Here is a 20,652-nt window from a genome sequence, read left to right as displayed (position 1 = left end):
GACACACAAATGCAAAATTCTGATCATTTCTTAAAACGTGGCTACAAACCACAGAACAAAAAAAAAAAAAAAACCCACACACAATTTTAATACAAAAATGCACATTTATTATTATTATTATTATTATTATTCAATACTTTGTCAGCAATGCCAAAATCATCGAATTGATCAAGAGATGGTCCAGTGGACACAAGTGCAAACCTGCCACAAGCATATAGGAAACATAAAATCCTACATTAAGACAATCTTTATATTTTCTTACATATTCAATATTTTCACATACAATGGAAAATAGAAAAATACATATTTTACACAATATTCTCTTAAAACAATTATTTTTAATTATATACACTCCTCAAAATGTATTCATCTCCCACAAACTCCAGATGTTTCCTCAAATCAACAAATGACTATAGAGTCACTTGAAATTCACTAAACCGAAACACTTCCCCACCCACCCAGACAGACATATTTTACAGATCAAGACAAGATACGTCAATGTATCTTGTGAGAATACCAATTTTGCATTCTAAACATGAAGATTTTACACTTTAAAAAAAAAAAATACCCAAGATGGAAAGAAAAGAGGAAAATTAATGGCTTGAAAAATGCAAGTACTATACATACAACTTGTGCAACTGCAGCAAAACGTTCTTAAATTTATGGAACAGAAAAAGGGTCATGTCTGTGGCACGTGGTGGAGACAGTGATACACACAGAGGTTACAGTGATGGAGTGTGGACACGTACATGTGTGGACATTAAACTGTGCTTATCTGAACCAAAGTCTTTGGCACATCTGCCATTTCAGTTTTTTTGGTTTTTTTATTTCAAAAAAAGTGCTGTAAAAAAAAAAAGCTACTACGAGAGTCCTAAGACAAGGAAATGATCCAACGATCCACTGGCGAGGACAGTCGCCGAGCTCACACCTCAGTATCCGTCTAAGAGCAGATGGAGGGTCCATCTTAGCAGATGGACATCTGTCATCTTTGACCTCATGAGCATTCATCGGTGCTGAGAGTTCAGCTCTCCGGATAAGGATTACCCGCAATTTAATTAATTCCGACCAGCAGACTAACAGACACTAACCACAGAACCTTCGATTTACACTGATGTGCATGTTTATGTGTGTGAGTTCAGAAAGAAACCTACTTATTTGATTAAACTGATTTTTTTTAAATTATTTGCAATTATCATAGGCTTCTTAAAGACTTGTTAAAGGACACTTCACTACTGATTTTTTTTTAAAAGAGGTTTTGGGAGAGGAGGAAAAAAAACAAACAAACAAACAAACAAACCCCACACCCACACACACACCAGTGGGAACACAACCAGGGCCAAGAACGCACGAGTGGACCAGCTCACACCAGTGCCATTTCTCAACAAATCGCTGACAAACCGAGCTCCCTTCTGACTGGACGACATGGCTGTCACTCTAACAGATCAGCTCCTGCTGCATTTCAGGGCGAGTAGGGAACGCCTCGGTAAAAGTGAAAGCATCCCGGCCAGTTTTCAGGTCCCCTTGTCTGGGGTATGTGAGATATGACGGAATGTTGGGAAGCTCGGGAGATGAATCAGGACTCTCGGGCTCAGATTCTGATTGGCTGGTTTCTTGCTCATCAAGCGGCGTTGTCGTGGTGGTCGCAGTGTGGGTGTGAGAGTCTGTGTTTAACCAGGGGTGACGTAAGCACTCGTCCGCTGTTGATCGATTCCTAGACAATGGAGGGAAAAAAAGTGCTTAAGTATTCAAGGATAACTGCAAAGTCATGATGTGAAATTTGAGCTTCTGTTAAAGGTGGGGTATCAGATTTTTTTCAGGAGTATTTTTTACCATATTGCTTGAAAAGCTCCTCACACCCATGTTGCAAGCAGTACAATAGAAGGTTTGACCCAAAAATGAAATATTTTAATCCAGTCTACAGTGTAAAATAAAGGAAAAACGCCATCCAATCATATCGAGGTACCACCTCAAAATGATCGGATACTGACACGTCAATCAGGCTGAAGCCCGCGGGCAGCCTGGCCCTTGTGTGTGTGCGCGTGTGTGTGTGTGTGTGTGTGTGTGTGTGTGTGTGTGTGTGTGTGTGTGTGTGTGTGAGTGAGTGAGTGAGTGAGAGAGAGCGAGCCAGCAGGGAGAGACAGAAATGCATAGAAAAAGGTTCCTCCAAACAACGGGGATTTACACGAAAACGGAAGGAGATATTCACAAAATTCTTTCACAGTGAGCGCCACAAGGCTCTCCTGAACACACTGATGTAATTTTTTTGTCTGTAGTGTAAAAAATGAGGTCACTAGAGCGAGTTAAAAACGAGTGACTTTTCTGGCAAGTTTATAATGGGAGTCTATGGGGAAGCGCGCCTGTCCTCTCCTCACTTTCAGGCTTCTCATTCAAAAACTAAATCCTATCGTGTAGGTAGACACATTGTGTGAATCAGGACAAGTGTGGCTACTACTTTTGAGAAAATTATGTGTGTGGAGTGAAAATTGGGGCTGAAAACACAGTTTAAATGAGAAAGTTTGAGCTATTTTTCCAAGCTCCCTACACTCTAACTTAACGAGACGCAGGGGGTGGGAGCATGGCGAGGGCGGGCTTGTTTCTTTTCAAAATATGGCTTGAGGGAACCGTTATTCCAAAATCTCATACCCCACCTTTAATACAGATCAATTTAAAACAAAATCAACTTAAAAATGAGCTTCAACATCTTTTGACTACTTCTAGCTCTTCTCTAATTGGACATTTATGGTATTGTTTAACATTTCAGCATACAATTCCCTGCTGCACCAGATTCATTGAGAATTTTATCCTTTTTTTATTTTTATGGTGACATTCATTTAAGAATCATTTATCCTGAATTTTGACTACACTTCTTTCTTTAAAGCGCATTACAACCTATGAAAGGTGCTGTAAAGTCTTATTATTAAAAACTGTCAATTTGTGGATTTTTCAGAAAGCTTTTTCCAGCAGTTTGACCAAACCTTAAAACTCCCATCCTTTTCCCCTCTCCCCAGGTTTTTCCTTCTCTCTGGGATTACTCGCACACAGAGGAATGTTTCCACATAGCTTTTATTCAGCCTCTCATTTTCCTCTCATATCGCTGATGATCTGTGGCTGTAAAATTTTAGTGAGTGCGGAGGCAAAGGCTGCCATCATTTCTCATGGAGCCAATATGGTGACAGATCTGGGCTGCCATTAGTCACCGTGACGGAGCCAAAATGGCCACGACCGTGAGTCACACGGGCACCAGACGAACGTGGGAACGCGACAGGGCCTGTACGTTTGCTGGCTGTCGCTTTTTCATCTAGATTTATTGATCTGGGTACATTTTTAGCTTGAGTACGGAGACTGTCTTCTCCCAAGTCCTGTACAGCTTGACGTTTTAATTGAAGTGTATCTTGAAGATAAGCAGAGGCCTTTAAACATGCATTAGCTGCTCTTTTCTTGAAATACCTGGGGTTTTGGTGGAGTAGCAACTGGATGAAGTCCATGGCGAGGCTCGAGATCCCGTGGAAGACGTCTTGTGAATAGTCCACGTTGCCCTGGGAGATGTTCATGTACGTCTCTTGCTTGTCTTCACCCAGGAAAGGGGACAGGCCTGTCAGCATCACGTACGTCAACACGCCGATGCTCCTATACAACAGAAAAAGAAGAAGTGTTGTGTTTGGTCATTTGAGTGCTAAACGTTTTATTTTGGCACGTATCCTGGCAGTTGCGGGAAACGTGTTACACAAACCGTTCGAATGATAAGCAGTGCTAGTGATGGAGCAATATTTATAGAAATGCCTAGTCACGCTAGCAACGTTATCGGTTAATTTGACCTCATTAAGCAGTAAATGCACACGCACGTACACAGCTCTTACTCACCACATGTCTGTAGCCGTGCTGATTGGCTCGTAGTTCAGAATCTCAGGAGCTGCAAGTGGAAAAGGGGAAAATCAGAATCATTCATGTTGTACTAATATTAGTAATAATATACTAAAACGCTAACGGACGTGACGCTCCAATCAATTAGCAGTTTCGAGTCAAAGAGTTCCAGTGGGAATAAATTTACTGAGCGAAACGTCAGCTGTGCTAAACACAAACATGGGAATTTGCATTATTGTCCAGTAGCACAACGGCTTAGGATGTGCTGTCTAGTTTTGACCTTTTGTACTACGGTACGAAAGATCCAAGAACCAAGATTTTATACTTCCTGATCACTCACGAAGCCGTATTAGAGATGGTATATAACCTTCTTTTACCAGTTTTACTAAAAATAAATCACCAAAGCTAGCGAAAGCTGCTACAAAAGAAGAAAAACCATGCCAAGTCACAGCTAAATTGCAAGCTACGCCAAATATTAGGGCGTTTTTCCATTACCAATCTTTGAAGATGTACTTTTCCTCAAGCAGATGTGAACTGCAAATTTCCAATGGACTTGCGTTTTGACTGTTTCATACGCTTTTAAAATAGAGCAGTGCAGCTTTACACTTCAATCCAAAACCCGCATTCTGATCTGTACTTCCTTCTGACCTTCATTCACGCTGCAGATAAATCCGAGTGACTCACCTACATACTCTGGAGTTCCCAAGATCTCACGCACTTCAGACATGTTGTCCACATGCCGAGACAGACCGAAATCTACAATCCTGATGTCCCCGAGTGGCTGAGCGCTGGTTAGCAGAATGTTCTGAGGCTGGAACAAAACACCACACGAGATGTTAACGCTAGCACGTCCACGTAAGGCAAGGCAAGGCAAGTTTATTTATTTATATAGCACATTTCATACACAGTGGCAGTTCACTGTGCTTTACAGAAGTAGAAGCAAAACAGTAAACAATAGAGAATAAAATTACATAAAATAAATGGGAAGAAATATAATAAGAATTAAACAATAGTAGAAATAAAATAATAAAATGAAGTAGAAGTTCAAATAGGGGGAGAAAAAGAAAAAAAAACCAGCAGAATAAAATAGAAGTAAATAAAAGTAAAATTTGAAACATGCAGAGACTGTAAAAGTAAAGATTATAAAACATGTGAAGACAATATTAATTATTTAACAGAAAGCATCTGAGAACAGTTTGGTCTTTAGTCTAGATTTGAAGCTGCCAACAGCAGGAGCATTTTTAATGTCCTCTGGCAGTTGGTTCCATAGCTGTACTGCATAGTAGCTAAAAGCTGCTTCACCATACTTTGTTTTAACAACAGGTTTTAATAGTAAATTTTTCTGTTGCGATCTGGTAGATCTCTTTGGGTTAGGCCGCTGCAACATATCAGAGAGGTAATTGGGCCCTGTACCATTTAGAGATGGTACGTAGAACAATTAAAACTAATCATCACACGTTTCTGTTACTTCAAATAGGCTTTTCCAGGACGTGCATTAAAAGTCGTCCGCCTGCATGGAATATTTGGAAAAAGGAATGCTTCAACGGCAAATATGATCGACTGGTATGCCAAATTAAAACACTTCCTGAGACAAAAAAAAGGGCCTTATGAAAGGATTTTTCCAACATCTGAACCATCTAGTAAATCAGCCTCGCTTTAGAAATTTCCTGGTCTATTTTAACATGCGCTTTTACTCGTCGATTTACCAGTGACCTGTGGTTTTGGCTGTTCCAAGTAACTACAGCTGATGCATGACTTAAAGATGAGGTGCAACTTTTTCCTCTGCTAGTTTTTCAACAGCTTAATAAATCTTTCAGTATGCAACTCTTTCTTGAAGTCTCGAAAGTCTCTCAGATTTGTGATGAGTCCTGTGCAAAGATGGTCACCTCGGTAAATTAATACTCGCCACACACAGCTGTAATTACGGTTTATTGCAGCAACTCTCTGTACCAGATCTGACCGAGTTGGAATACAACAACGCACTCGCTGCTCTAACGTCTGCATGAAAGTGGACAGTAAGAGTTTACAAGAGTCTAGACTCTAATTGAAGCAGCTCTATCTGAAATCTCAGATTCTGCGTGTTACGTAACTTGATTCTTTAAAAAACACACATGCACAGACAGAACGAAGACCGTACAGCGGGTCAGTTTATTTACGGAGACGTTTACACTCGCACGCACACAGATTTCGCCCACCTTCAGGTCCAAGTGAACGACGTTGTTGCGATGAAGGAAGGCTATGCCTGTTAGAATCTGCCGGGCCAACCGGATAACGTCTTTCTCTGTGAAGGCCTCGTCGTTATCGGCCACGCACTGATTGAAGATTTCCCCTCCAGCAGCACTGAAAGACAAAGGGACAGAAAGAAAAGATTACAAATCAATCAATGACAGAAAATACAAAAATTTCTCAATGCATTCGTTAGAATTTGCAGCTGTATCAATCTCCAAAGAAAGGGAAATTAAAATCGCAAATTATTACCAAAACCAAGCGTTTAAACATCACTTCCGTACTTCAATGCCTACTGAGCATACAAATGTCTCAGGCATCAGGATTGAGACATTAGCAATGCAGAAAGACAGTTTAATAACTACACTACTATTAGTGCATGAACTGCATCACTCAATATTGAAAACCACTATTGACTTAATTTACAGATTCCCAAATTCTTTCGGATCAAAATCCCCAAAGCCACCAGGACAGTGTGTGAATATTATTATAATGCTGTGGCTTTTCTGGCAGCAAAAACACTCACACGCACTTCAAATTGCATAACATCTCGACCACTTTGGCAGAGAAATAAGAAGGAACCAGACACAAACCAGACTGAAGGCCAAGTGCTACAGACATCACATCCATAAATCACTAACTCGCAACTCCAAACACACCAGAATTACAGCAGATTTATGGACTTTAACACGAGTGCACGTCGACCCATGCTGACAACCGAGTGAAGTTTCAAACCCTCCCACGGTCAGACTTTGATTTAACCGAGGTACAACTAAAACCCCAACAAAGCGATATGTTAAACAAGCAGAACTGTCTAGGCTTTATTAATGACGGGGCTTTTGAGTCAAATCCTAATTAAGTCTTATCTGTTTGTGTTCTGACATTTAATAAACATTAAAAAAGGGCGGCACGGTGGTGTAGTGGTTAGCACGGTCGCCTCACAGCGAGAAGGTTCCGGGTTCGCGGCCGGCGAAGGCCTTTCTGTGTGGAGTTTGCATGTTCTCCCCGTGTCCACGTGGGTTTCCTCCGGGTGCTCCGGTTTCCCCCAAAGACCTGCAGTTAGGTTGACGTAGGGCGGCCTTGGGCTGAAGTGCCCTTGAGCAAGGTACCTGACCCCTGACTGCTCCCCGGGCGCTCTGGTGTGGCTGCCCACTGCTCTGTGTGTGTTCACCGCTTCAGATGGGTTAAATGCAGAGGATGAATTTCACTGTGCATGTAACGAATAAAGGTTTCTTAAAAAGGAGAGAAAAAGAAAGGGGGGGGGGCACACTTTTATTCAATCCTAAGCATTAACAGACCAAAGTATTATTCATGGAACAAAAAAAAAAAAAAAAAAAAAAAAAACTTGCTCCCTAGTGGCAGGGATGGTATACTTTCAGCCTGTCAATCACAGCAACAAGTGTCTGTGAGCTCATGTATGTGGAAGACGGCGGATAGCACTTTCCTCAGAGTCTGTTCCAGGGCCCGGTGATGCAGCAGCTCAAAAAGAGACACGCTTGGATGGCTTCATGTGTGTTGTGGGAAGCACAACTCTCCCTCATTTTTAGGTATTGTAAGATAGCAGAGGGGTGGCACGGTGGTGTAGTGGTTAGCGCTGTCGCCTCACAGCAAGAAGGTCCGGGTTCGAGCCCCGTGGCCGGCGAGGGCCTTTCTGTGTGGAGTTTGCATGTTCTCCCCGTGGGTTTCCTCCGGGTGCTCCGGTTTCCCCCACAGTCCAAAGACATGCAGGTTAGGTTAACTGGTGACTCTAAATTGACCGTAGGTGTGAATGTGAGTGTGAATGGTTGTCTGTGTCTATGTGTCAGCCCTGTGATGACCTGGCGACTTGTCCAGGGTGTACCCCGCCTTTCACCCGTAGTCAGCTGGGATAGGCTCCAGCTGGCCTGCGACCCTGTAGAACAGGATAAAGTGGCTAGAGATAATGAGATGAGATGATAGCTGAGAGCTGGCTGGTGTAAAATGCCAAGAAAATAAAATAAATAAATAAACACACACTTGTTGAGCCTCAGACTTATGTAACTTTACAGTTCGGCAAAGTGCGTGGGATTTTTCAATTTCACGTGTTTGCACATTGTACACTTCATTTGTTACAGAACCCTGATAGCCAGCTGTGAAAATAATTGCTGTACTGAACGTGGTTTATCAGCTTGGCCATCAGCTCAGAGTTAATTAAAAATGGTCTCCGTCCTGCACACTTTCAACAAACTACAGGCCGCGCACTGGAAAAGCCCAAACTAGCCTGTACACTTGCTCTTCAGTACTGAACAAACATAAGGAGTGCTTGCATAGGAAAAACGCAAACATCACGCTTTCAAAAGGTGGATTTCTGGGCCGACAGCATTTGACTCGCAGGTTCTCCGACACAGAAAACACGCAGAAGAAAGAGGAACAGTGCAGTTATCACCATACACACTGCTCGAAATGTCTCATAAGAATAAAAAAAATGACTAGAAATTACGTTTTATTTTCTTCAAAACAAGAAAAATATTTGCCTGAACACGTTACCTCACACAAGGAACACCTGAAAGCACATCAGGTGGTGTATGTACAGTATGCACAAGATCATTTTCTTTATATTTCAAGCAGAACCGCTTTCGTGTCCAAAATCAGGGCATACCAAGCCACCTTTGTGAACAAGAGAACACTTGTATCTGTTCCAAGTCAGCAAAAAGCGTCTACTGGCGAGGACGAAAAACAGGCCTGAGAAGAAGCACAGCAAGGAGTCAGAACTGCTGGCATTTTGGTTACATTTCTTGTAAAACTTCGCCTCTTTACTCACTTTAAACGTTAAAAGGCGCATACAAGACAGTCAGTGTCACATCACTTAGGTTTGTGCTCGGCGCTGAGGATGTGGTTGCGGCTGCAGGCTTTTGTGCGCGCACGCACGCGCTCTTTCTACTCTGTTTTTAGAAGCCCAGTTAAAGCCTAGCTAGAAAAGCCACAGGAAATGGAAAAAAAAATCATTTCTCTGCATATCGTGCTCTTTTCTTCTTGCCCTCATTCCTCTTTGTCTCTCAGCTTCTACAAAAGAAAGGAGGCAGATGGAGCCAAAAAAAAGTGAAGGATGTTAAAACCAGCAGGATGATGTTTTCGTCCCAGTATGCAAAATTAAACAGACAGAACGAGGCTTCGTTATAAACTATAGCATCGTTATACTCTCACGCTGTATGTGCACCTTAAGGACACACTGAACTTAAAAAAAAAAAAAAGAGCAGGGGATGCACACAAACCGAGAAGATGAATAACTGGAAGAGCGGTCATGATAATAACCAGATAAACCTCAAGACAAAATGAATGATTAGCCAGAAGCATTTCTTAATAAGGTAATGACACGGTGTGACGTGACGTGTGCATGCACGTTCACACACATCTAGGTCAGGCTGCAAATTGACGTACAGCTGATTTTCAGCAGAAGTTGCTGAACTATACGCAGGAAGTGGGCTATTGAGACACAGACCGAGATGCAATCTACCGTTTCTCAAAACTCCTGTCACTCTCGACCAGCATCCGGTGTGTGTGTGTTGAAGAAACATTCAGAAAAAAAGTGCAGAGTCTAAGAAAAAAAAAGTGTTGCAGCGCTGACAAGAAGGGAAAATCTAAAGACGCCACAAAAATCCCTGATAAAGAGCAGAATAAAGAACGGTTCTTGTAACTTTGGGAGGGGAAAAGAAAAAAAAAAAAAAAAAAGAGGCGGCGGCACTTTGGGAAATGTTTCTCAGGGTTAATTGGAGTCTCATTATAGATCGTTATCAGCTCTGCATACTGACGCCACTCATAGGTTCGGTCGCAGCTTGTGGATCTATTCCGCAAGATCTCCCTGCATGTGGACATGTGACGAGATAGAAAATCATTTGTTTCATGTAACGACCTGGGTGATTTTATGAGACGCTACACTGCATCTAGAAACAGATCATGACTGAGCAGAGACCGAGAGAGACAGACTCTGTGTGTGTCATCTTGCGCTCTCTCACTCGGTCCCGCTCATGACATGACTGCTTTGCTGTCTGTATTGATCGTGTACCTGGACGAACTTAAGAGGGGAAAGTATAATAACAATAACACTGCATTCTCATGAGCAATAGGTGATTTTAAGGTTAACGTTTCTCCGATTTCTGGTGATTATGAAGTTGGAACACTGACTTGCCTTATTGGAGACGAGCAGAGGACAGCCGCAGGGTTCAGTGGTGCGTGTGTGCACACGTACACAGAGACTAAATATACCAGAAGTGGCTGATATGGCAAAACTCATACATTGATACTTGAGGTATCATATATTTTTCGTTATTTAACACCTGTGCAAATCTATACATTTATTAATACTTTCATGGAGCATCGTATTTGCATCGTACACACTGTATTTGAGGTACAGTGATTTTCTATTACACGTCAAATCCGACGGTATAAACTGTCACGAGACACCTTCTTGGGGTTGTAAATATGGAAAGGCATATTCTGTTCTTAAACCTATACTGATGGTCATCTCTTCACTGAATGCTCAAGTGTTGTGTTGAATTATATCAAATCCCACCAGAAGTCTTTTTTTTCTGATTATTTCATGTTCAGGATGTTTCACAATCATGGTTGTCTTCTTGAATAACACCAACTAAACACTGAAAAGGAGAAACGAAACCTTTCGTGTTTAAAATATATATATTTGTAGCTCCAATCGTGTTGATCGGTGTTCCTAAAGTAAGGCTGATAAGGGTCTTGTGACATACTGGGATATTTCTCATGTACTGCAGTGCACTATATTCATCAAAACGAGTGCGTGAGAGTGAGAAACGTACCATTCGAGCACCAGAATGATTTCAGAGCTAGTCTCGTACACCTCGTGCAGCCCCACTATGTAAGGGTTGGCCTTGGCCGCCTCGAGCATGGCGATCTCGTTCAGGATGTCAGCACGACAGTCCTGACCCCTCCGGCGTTTGCGCAGGAACTTGGCGGCATACTCGTTCCGTGTGGTCTTTTCCACACACTTCTTCACCACGGCAAATTTCCCTCTAGAGGAGAAAGATAGAGAGCGAGAGAGGATTAGTGAGTCTGAATCTTTTTCAAGTGTATTGTTTAAACATCAGCCTTAAGCTAAGTGTTAACGACTCAATATCTTTTATCGGAATGAGTATGAAAATTTTTTTTATTTTTTTGCACAAAGGTCTGCAACAGTTTTATAAGGAACAAGAGAGATGAAACTTCCTAATTAAATAGCAAGAGCTATTGCATCATAAAATCCAAGAGTGAATCATGGCCCAATATGCAAATACAGTCCAGTTGTTCAGAGGAAAGGGTGTAGCTATGCAAGGTGGACACCATTTCTAATTAGCATATTCATTAAATCTGTGAAAATCTTAATCTTGTATGGGACAGTAGTGCATCGGCAGCTTTTTTGCTTATGCTTGAGGACTACTGAAACCTTAAATTTTTTTTGCATGTATAGCTTTTAATAACTCAAATTTTATCCTTATTGTTTGATGTATTCACTAAATACAATTACTGGAGATTTACTTTTAGCAAAATGTGTCCGTCTCTATTGAAAAAGACATTAAATGTTAGCATTAATGACACAAAATGTTGCTTTGCAGTCTAAAATAGGATGAGCTGCCAAGCAGGAAACCCACAGCTATAAGGAGAAAAAAAAAAAAAAAACCCATCTCACTTACAGGCCTATAAAGGCTAAATAACTGACATTTTGCGCATTTCAAAAGATGACGAGCGTCTCTCCTGCTGACCACAATGACTCACGGCTGCCTCATGTCGTTTTCGTAAGTACTGTGATGAAGAAAATCTACACGTCTCTGATGTCACAAGCTGACCAGACACGTTCCTGTTGTGTGTCAGCAGCTTAAATGACCTTAATATTGCGCTCACAGGCCCACAAGGTTGACAATTCGATCCGTGTCAGGAGTTACTTTCTCTGTTCTGACTCCATTATTGTTGAAGTCCCCTTACTTATCGTATAGCCATCTTCTCCACCATCTCAGTTTCTTCTTCTGATAGCCTGCCTGACACTATAAAAACGACCAGTTGGGACTTCAAGATCTCCTCCTCCTCCTCACACACAGGGTCATTCCCTACACCAGATTTCTAGCCCACACATCATCGATTACTTTAACAAGCCAACTCATGCCTTCCCACATATACAAACTCACAAAAACACACAAAGCCACGGCTACCAGTTTGTCCAACATCCAACTCGCTTAACTCTGCCTTCTTCTTTAGGAAGCCTCACAATAAGGCACAGTATGGTGTGTATGAAGCACAGGGTGTTTATATGGGTGGTAGGAGACCACCATATACCCTACTGATAAATGGTGCCCCATCTCTTGGTGCATCGACTCATGCTCAGCACAAAAGAAGAACGCTGTAGGGTGTCAAAAAGGTCAGAGAGCACAACACTGACCATCATAATCCACTACAACTTTAACCACTACGCAAAGTATTGCAGGTTGTAATTACCACTCTCATTCAGCATCTAGTATCTGACTGCTGTTCTCAATATGCAATGTCTTTTTTTTTAACCATTCTAAAACCAGGATAAAAAAAAATTAATTAAAAATTGAAGTGCTGTCATTTGCCCCTTAGTCTCACTGAACTGTAATCAGTTCCCTTAAAAGGACGTCTTCATTCACTATACAGACAGGAAAACACACGCTGCGGTTGCAGCAGTGGTTGTACATCCTGCACAACACTAAACCAACACAGACACCTGTCCTCTTTTTTTCTTCTTCCTTTAACGTACTTGTCTGGGGGTAGGTGTTTGCACGCGCTGAAAGAGACTGAGACAACAAATGCAAGAGCAGATGCCTTTTTCTTAACTCTGATGAAATCACTGTTAATTTGATGTTTTCGCAATCGCCTGCCTCTTCAAAAGAAGCCTTCATTATTAAATGGAAGCTTAGCCGTCCAAAAGGCCACGGGAATGGTTATAGCAATGGCCAGCCCAGTGACCATGGCATTGTAATGGCCACTCCAATGCTTACAGCAATGGATAACAGAATAGCCAGGGCAATGGACAGTCCAATGGACAACCAAATGACCAAGGGAAGAGCGATGGTCATGGCAACGGCCACCCGAACTCACATCTCCGAGTGGGGAATCATTCCTAAGCAATCTATGCAGATTATTTTAACGAACAAGTAAAATATTCTCCAAATGTAGCCTTGTCCCATATAAAATTAATTGGTGCCACCCCATAGTGTGCTTCGTCCTCTTACTAGTTTACCATTTCTAAAAACCTGGACATACTGCTATACCTGATCAGCATACAGTAAGCGAGAACAAGGGCAGGATCAACTCCCAAGACCCTCAAGGGAAGTTCCTAAAATGACAACCAAAAAAAAAAGCCAGAGCTGAAATGAGGCCAGTGCCCTATGCAGTGCTCAAAAGTAGGCCACTGGCAAGGACTTGTATGTAACACTAGTGAGGAAAATGTGAGAGGAGCAGGTCCTTGCAGACGAATCCATCTCCTTCTTTCTGTCCACTTCCAAAGCAGTGGTTACCTGATCACAATGTAGGAAACAGAGAGCAAGAGACATATGCGGAAAACATGTTCATTTCCATTTATTCAAAACGAGCTCCAGATGTGCGTACAGCTGAGGCGCTTTGGCAGACACGAGATTAATGACATGTCAGAATGTGAAAACATGACAAGTAAAGGAAAAGTACCCAACTGAGGTATCATCTCGGTCTGAAGTCTCATAGCTCGACAGTACGCGTGTGCATACATAGCGTGTGTGTGTATCGTTTGCATGCAACAGGTGGTGTTTGGGTGCAGGACAGCATGATATTTTGACTGCCTGTACTCCTTGAGCTTGATCTTCCCTCAAATCTGGATTTCTCTTTCAACTGAAAGATCAGATATCATGCATTACATAAAGAACTATGTGCCCCGTGACCCACGCATGTGGGACCGTAAATGTTTTGATTCAGTGAAGAAAAAGCATTCCACGAATCTATGAAAGCAAACAGATTTTATCAGGGTGCTTTTCGAACCATAAACTGAAACCCGTCTACCGGGAGATACTCATCTGAGAAATGCCCTGCTGAAGTTTAAACATTACTGTCTGATTAAATGCTTCGTGTTAACACCAAGTGCTGGAATTTTCCTAAAAATTTTCAGTTATCTAAAAACCACAGCAAATGCAGGATCTCAGAGATAAACCATTATTGACATTCGGTAACAGAGACAACTCTCGGACACACTTCCTTGAAGACAAATTAAGACTTTTTCTTCTAGTTTAAAGGACCAAATGCGGAGGGGAAAAAAAAAAGGCACTGATTAGAAAAGCTCAAAAAAAAAAAAAACCTGACTTTGAAAGAGAGATGAAATGAGTAGCTCCCAGTTCTTTTCCCTTCACTCGGTCTCAGCTAAAACTGCATCTGAAAGATGCAGGCTTACATATACATATATATGTACTTAATATAGGTTTAGAACAAAATTAAAAAGACCCCAAAACATGGGTCTTTGGTAATGGAATAGGTTTCAGCAAAGAAGAAGGGCAATTTTAATCTTTAATAGTCCTTTAATTTGAGCTGCACACCTGAATGAAGAGGACTCATTTAATTACCTCATGACTGGCAGAACTTTATACAACTCAATAAGACAAGTCAGAGAAGAAATATATTTACATTTTTTTTTAAAAAAGGAATATTTTGGTTATTTCTCCAGCTGGGTGGAGTTAATGACCATCAACTAATGCACAAACTGAATACTAGTGGGGGAAACAAAAAACACACACACACAAGATATATGAGCTTGAAGATTAAGGGTTGTTTTACAATCAGGGTACAAAGTTTGTGTCACAGGGGTCCAAAATTCAAACTGGTTCTTGTACCAGTTTTTAAGTGAAGGACAAGTTAAAGAACAGATTTCAGGTAATTTTTTTGACGTGTGTGTATGGTAGTTTCTGCTATAAGATAAAGAAGATTAAGTGTAGCTTTAAGCAGGGCTGGGAGAAACAAATGAAGTGATTCTCGGACAGGACTTTTTTTTTTTTTTTGACAATTCAGGATCCACTACTTCCATAGTGCTTTTAAATATAAGGCTGTAAGCTTTGTGTTAGTTGTCTCTAACATTTATGCCCCAATATGTTGACCACATTTTAGGATGAAAATAATCATTTTAGATTGAAAACTTAGCTGTCTCGGAGAGGACATTTTCTTTTGACACAATTACATACTAATTTGATCAAAATAGTCTGAAAACTTACTGGCATTCAACATTAAAACTTAACCATGTTTCCAATGATATGGAACCAAATATTTGTTTTATGGTATAAAGAATGATTTAAGTGCATCCCTGTGGTAAAAAAAAAAAGCACTTTTTTTAAATGACACGAGTAATTGTGCTAAATATATGACATATATTGCCATACATTCACCAAGAATAACGTTATCACCAAATTCTTTTTTGCATGGTAAATAGAGCTATCACAGGGCTACAATAAACAAGCAAGTTTATTTAGTCAAGCCTTTTGATATTGAAGATAATAAGTGTTAAATGTGATTTTTAGCTTGACTGTAGAACAACCCTAAACAAACCTGTAAAGAAAAGTCTGAGGTAAATCTATTTCACCAGTTTACCTGCCAAGCTCTTTGCCGACGAGGTCGTAGTTGGTCTTAAACGGTTCTGTTCGGATCCTTGTATGGATTCTGGTCACCATTCCGGTTTTACTCATGACGGCAGAGTCCAACATTATCCTCCTGCACTACAACTAAACCCGGATTAAAATCACTGACACCGGAAATGCTTTAGTCCATCAGGTGAACGCGCACCTCAGCAGGTTGTCCTGCCTGGAAATACTGCAGCTCTGGTTTAATTATTCAACAAACTGAAATCCAAAACTGCCGAAAGGAAAACAAGCAATAAGCGCAGGAGCGGCAGAATCCTACAGTAGTTTTATTTCTGTTTAAAGCGGCTGGACACCAGGCGGAAACACTCCAGCAGCAACCGGAACACCAAAGCGTCTCGTGAGGTTTGAGCACGAGCGCTGAACAATAAGATACTCTACTAACCACGCCCCCTTTCGAAGCACTGCACCTCATCATAAGAGGCGGGGCTATGTATGCTGCTCAGTCAAGTCAAGTTTACACTACTGTTCAAAAGTTTGGGGTCACTTTGAAATGTCCTTATTTTTGAAAGAAAAGCACTGTTCTTTTCAATGAAGATCACTTTAAACTAATCAGAAATACACTCTATACATTGCTAATGTGGTAAATGACTATTCTAGCTGCAAATGGCTGGTTTTTGGTGCAATATCTACATAGGTGTACAGAGGCCCATTTCCAGCAACTATCACTCCAGTGTTCTAATGGTACCAGGGGCGGACTTACCATTAGGCAAACCAAGGCGGTTGACTAGGGCCCCCAAAATTTGGGGGCCCCTAACAGTCAGCCCCGTCACGGTAAACACCAAACAATATATCAAGTCAAAGTCCTTTCCACACCTTACAGTACCTGGTATTCCTAGGCAGTCTCCCACTCAAGTACTAACCAGGCCCAACCTGTATGTGGCGCATCGGGCAGCACCGATCTCCGTTTCCATAGCCCTCAGGCTCTCGCCTATTACATAGCTAGGGTTACAGTGGGGGGCTAGTCCTCTGGTAACCACGAGAGTTTAACTCCCCATGCACATCTGTATTGCAGCGTGCCTTGCCAGATGGCGGTAGGTACCATTTTTATGATGGTCTTTGGTATGACCCGACCGTGAATAGAACTCCCGATCTCCCGATCGAGAGGCGGACACGCTACCACTAGGCCACTAGTCGGTCCCAAACAATATATATGTAATCTTAATTTGTCTCTGATATTAAGTAAACAATGACCTGGCGACTTGTCCAGGGTGTACCCCGCCTTTCGCCCGTAGTCACCTGGGATAGGCTCCAGCTTGCCTGCGACCCTGTAGAAGGATAAAGCGGCTAGAGATAATGAGATGAGATGAGATTAAGTAAACGATATAAATGGAAAAACACACCAAAATAGCATCAGAATATCGAATTCATGTGTATATAGTATTTGTCCCAGCACACACACACACACACACACACACCCTGGTTGTTTTACATTGGACTAGTCCATGATCTGACGATGTAGACAGGTGTGCGACAGAAATTCAAACCAAAGCAGAGGGAACTGTAAACAAGATGAAGCGCAGTTATGAGAGTGGTTGCGCTAAACGAAAAAAAAGGGCACAAAGCAAAAAGAATGCAGCTGCACTGCCAAGTAGGGATGACCATTATTCTGTATGTGTGTTTCAAGACTGACTTTTGAGGGCCCCATGTCTGTATTTCGCCTAGGGCCCCAAAATGGCTAGAACCGCCCCTGAATGGTACAATGTGTTTGCTCATTGCCTCAGAAGGCTAATGGATGATTAGAAAACCCTTGTACAATCATGTTAGCACAGCTGAAAACAGTTGAGCTCTTTAGAGAAGCTATAAAACTGACCTTCCTTTGAGCAGATTGAGTCTCTGGAGCATCACATTTGCGGGGTCGATTAAATGCTCAAAATGGCCAGAAAAATGTCTTGACTATATTTTCTATTCATTTTACAACTTATGGTGGTAAATAAAAGTGTGACTTTTCATGGAAAACACAAAATTGTCTGGGTGACCCCAAACTTTTGAACGGTAGTGTATTTTTACAATCAGGGTACGCAAGCTAAAAATCACATTTAACACTTATTATCTTCAATATCAAAAGGCTTGACTAAATAAACTTGGTTGTTTATTGTAGCCCTGTGATAGCTCTATTTACCATGCAAAAAAAAAAAATTAGTGATAACGTTATTTTTGGTGAATGTATGGCAATATATGTCATATTTAGCGAAATTACTCATGTCATTTAGAAAAAGTGCTTTTTTGACCACAGGTAGCTCCAAAAGGGATGCACTTAAATCATTCTTTATACCATAAAACAAATATTTGGTTCTATATCATTGGAAACATAGTTAAGTTTTAATGTTGAATGCCAGTGAGTTTTCAGACTATTTTGATCAAATTAGTATGTAATTGTGTCAAAAAAATGTCCTTTTTTGTTCTGGGTTCGAGCCCCGTGGCCGGCGAGGGCCTTTCTGTGCGGAGTTTGCATGTTCTCCCCGTGTCCGCATGGGTTTCCTCCGGGTGCTCCGGTTTCCCCCACAGTCCAAAGACATGCAGGTTAGGTGACCATAAGTGTGAATGGTTGTCTGTGTCTATGTGTCAGCCCTGTGATGACCTGGCGACTTGTTCAGGGTGTACCCCGCCTTTCTCCTGTAGTCAGCTGGGATAGGCTCCAGCTTGCCTGTGACCCTGTAGAACAGGATAAGCGGCTACAGATGATGAGATGAGCTTCGTTGATGCTATAAACCCCCCAACGACGGAAGCGCAAAAAGGGAAAAAAAAGCAAGCACAACTTTATTCATCACACACTTGTGAAATTTCCTCTCTGCATTTAACCCATCTGAAGCAGTGAGCACACACATAGCACTGGGCAGCCATGCTAATAGTGGCCGGGGAGCAATCGGGAGTTAGGTGCCTTGCTCAAGGGCACCCCGGTCCAAAGCCATCCTATATTAACCTAACCGCATGTCTTTGTACAGCCATCCTATATTAACCTAACTGCATGTCTTTGAACTGTGGGGGGAAACCAGAGTACCCGGAGGAAACCCACGCAGACAACATGCAAACTCCACACAGAAAGGCCCTTGCCAGGCACTGGGTTCAAACCCAGAACCTTCTTGCTGTGAGGCGACCGTGCTAACCACTACACCACTGTTCACGACAACTGCAGTCCCCAGCCACAAAAGCACCACTGCAAGAGTCCAGAGCGTCCTCCAAGCGCGACCCCCAACTGTCCACATGGGGCTGCCCTCCACAGGGGCGATGCGATGAAACTCCAACCAGACACAGGGCACCAGGATGGATCAGGCAGGTCCGAGGAGCAAAAGATGTCAGCATCTCGATCCCAGGACCAACATGTAACTCAGAGGGACAGATTTTGGGGGGGGGGTGAGAGAGAGAGAAAAGAAAAAAAAAAAAATATATATATATATATATGCTAATCATGACAATTAAAAAATTTGCATGAATAAATAAATAACAGTTCAAAGGTATTCATGTATTTATTATTACACGTGGTAAAGGCTGACAAATATTTAAGATAAGATAAGATAAGATAAGATAAGATAAGATAAGATAAGATAAGATAAGATAAGATAAGATAAGATAGCCTTTTATTATCCCACAAGGGGAAATTTACATTGTTAGAGCAGCAAAATATATAAAGAGAAAAAGATAAGGCAGTGAAGGAGTAGTGCAAAAAGTACTAAGTATACAAAAAAGGATGCTAATCATGACGATAAAAATTTGCATAAATAAATAAATAACAGTTTGAAGGTATTCATGTATTTATTATTACACATGGTAAAGGCTGACAAATATATAAGATATCCCTTTTCTGTATACTTATCTTGCCCGTGACCCCCCCCTTGTCGGACCATGCATTTTTTCAATAGCCGCATAAGAATATTAGAAAAAGCGCCCACTGTAATTTTTCTCATATTTTTTTTAAACTAGATTGTCATCTCAGCCTCATTAGGGTTTCTATTATCTTGTATGGACTTCCTGTGGTTTGAGCACAAAAACCCAGTTCTGCGCAAGCGCAACACGATCGCACTGGAAAGCATGGTCAAGCTGCCAGTGTAGCTGCAGTCTTTTTAGTTGCGAATTATGAATATTTCCTCTTAATAATTCGCCATGTCAAAACAAGCAAAACTTTCCTCCCTTCGACGTGAAGACAGGTAAGCGATTTATTATATATATTTTTTTCATCAAAGTTGCATTTTGTGGCTTTGAAGCTAAGTTTTAGCATGCCGTTTCTAGTATTCAGTTCTAATGTACTCAGGCTGTGTGTGACCCCACTTTGAAAAATCCTAGCTACACCCCTGATAAATGTGGAAATAAATAATTAATAAATACAATTAAATTGAGTGAGTCATTATATAGGGTGGCACGGTGGTGTAGTGGTTCGCACTGTCGCCTCACAGCAAGAAGGTTCTGGGTTCAAGCCCAGCGGCCGACAGGGGTCTTTATGTGTGGAGTTTGCATGTTCTCCCCATGTCCGCGTGGGTTTCCTCCGGGTGCTCCGGTTTCCCCCACAGTCCAAAGACATGCAGGTTAGGTTAATTGGTGGCTCTAAATTGACCGTAGGTGTGAATGTGAGTGTGAATGGTTGTTTGTCTTTATGTGTCAGCCCTGTGATGACCTGGCGACTTGTCCAGGGTGTACCCCGCCTTTCGCCCGTAGTCAGCTGGGATAGGCTCCAGCTTGCCTGCGACCCTGTAGAACAGGATAAAGCAGCTAGAGATAATGGATGGATGGAGTCATTATATATTTCTCAGCCTTTTCCATGTACAAAAATACATTAATACCTGCTTTTAATTTTGTTTATTTTTTATTTTATTTTATTTGTCCATAATGGGGGACAAAAGTGCATTGCATTTCATTGCATATAATATATTTTTTTTTGTAATAAGTAAATGCCTAATAATTAATTAATTATTTAATACATAAATGCTGTTTATTTGTTTGTTTG

General features: G+C 41.5%; 1 protein-coding gene across 1 annotated transcript; it reads right to left on the bottom strand.

The window, feature by feature from the left end:
* Window positions 1-84: 84 nt before the first annotated feature.
* On the bottom strand, window positions 85-16,064 carry stk17al (serine/threonine kinase 17a like). Its single transcript, XM_060901982.1, has 7 exons — window positions 15,667-16,064; window positions 10,875-11,087; window positions 6,057-6,201; window positions 4,546-4,672; window positions 3,862-3,910; window positions 3,448-3,627; window positions 85-1,711 (listed from the first exon to the last, which is right to left on the bottom strand). The coding sequence occupies exons 1-7, from the start codon at window positions 15,777-15,779 to the stop codon at window positions 1,435-1,437; spliced, it is 1,104 nt and encodes a 367-aa protein (XP_060757965.1). The 5' UTR covers window positions 15,780-16,064; the 3' UTR covers window positions 85-1,434.
* Window positions 16,065-20,652: the final 4,588 nt, after the last annotated feature.

This window comes from Neoarius graeffei, chromosome 20 (assembly GCF_027579695.1).
Source record: "Neoarius graeffei isolate fNeoGra1 chromosome 20, fNeoGra1.pri, whole genome shotgun sequence".
NCBI classification, from domain to species: domain Eukaryota; kingdom Metazoa; phylum Chordata; class Actinopteri; order Siluriformes; family Ariidae; genus Neoarius; species Neoarius graeffei.
This window is presented reverse-complemented; position numbering and strand designations above follow the sequence as displayed.

What these genes read in the sequence shown, in the direction of transcription:
- stk17al (XM_060901982.1), bottom strand. Translation starts at nt 15,779, where the DNA reads ATGTTGGACTCTGCCGTCATGAGTAAAACCGGAATGGTGACCAGAATC. An exon ending in GTCGGCAAAGAGCTTGGCAG is followed by an intron (nt 11,088 to 15,666) that starts GTAAACTGGTGA and finishes TTTCTCCTCTAG; the next exon opens with AGGGAAATTTGCCGTGGTGA. An exon ending in AGCACGGCTACAGACATGTG is followed by an intron (nt 3,628 to 3,861) that starts GTGAGTAAGAGC and finishes TCTGTTGTATAG; the next exon opens with GAGCATCGGCGTGTTGACGT.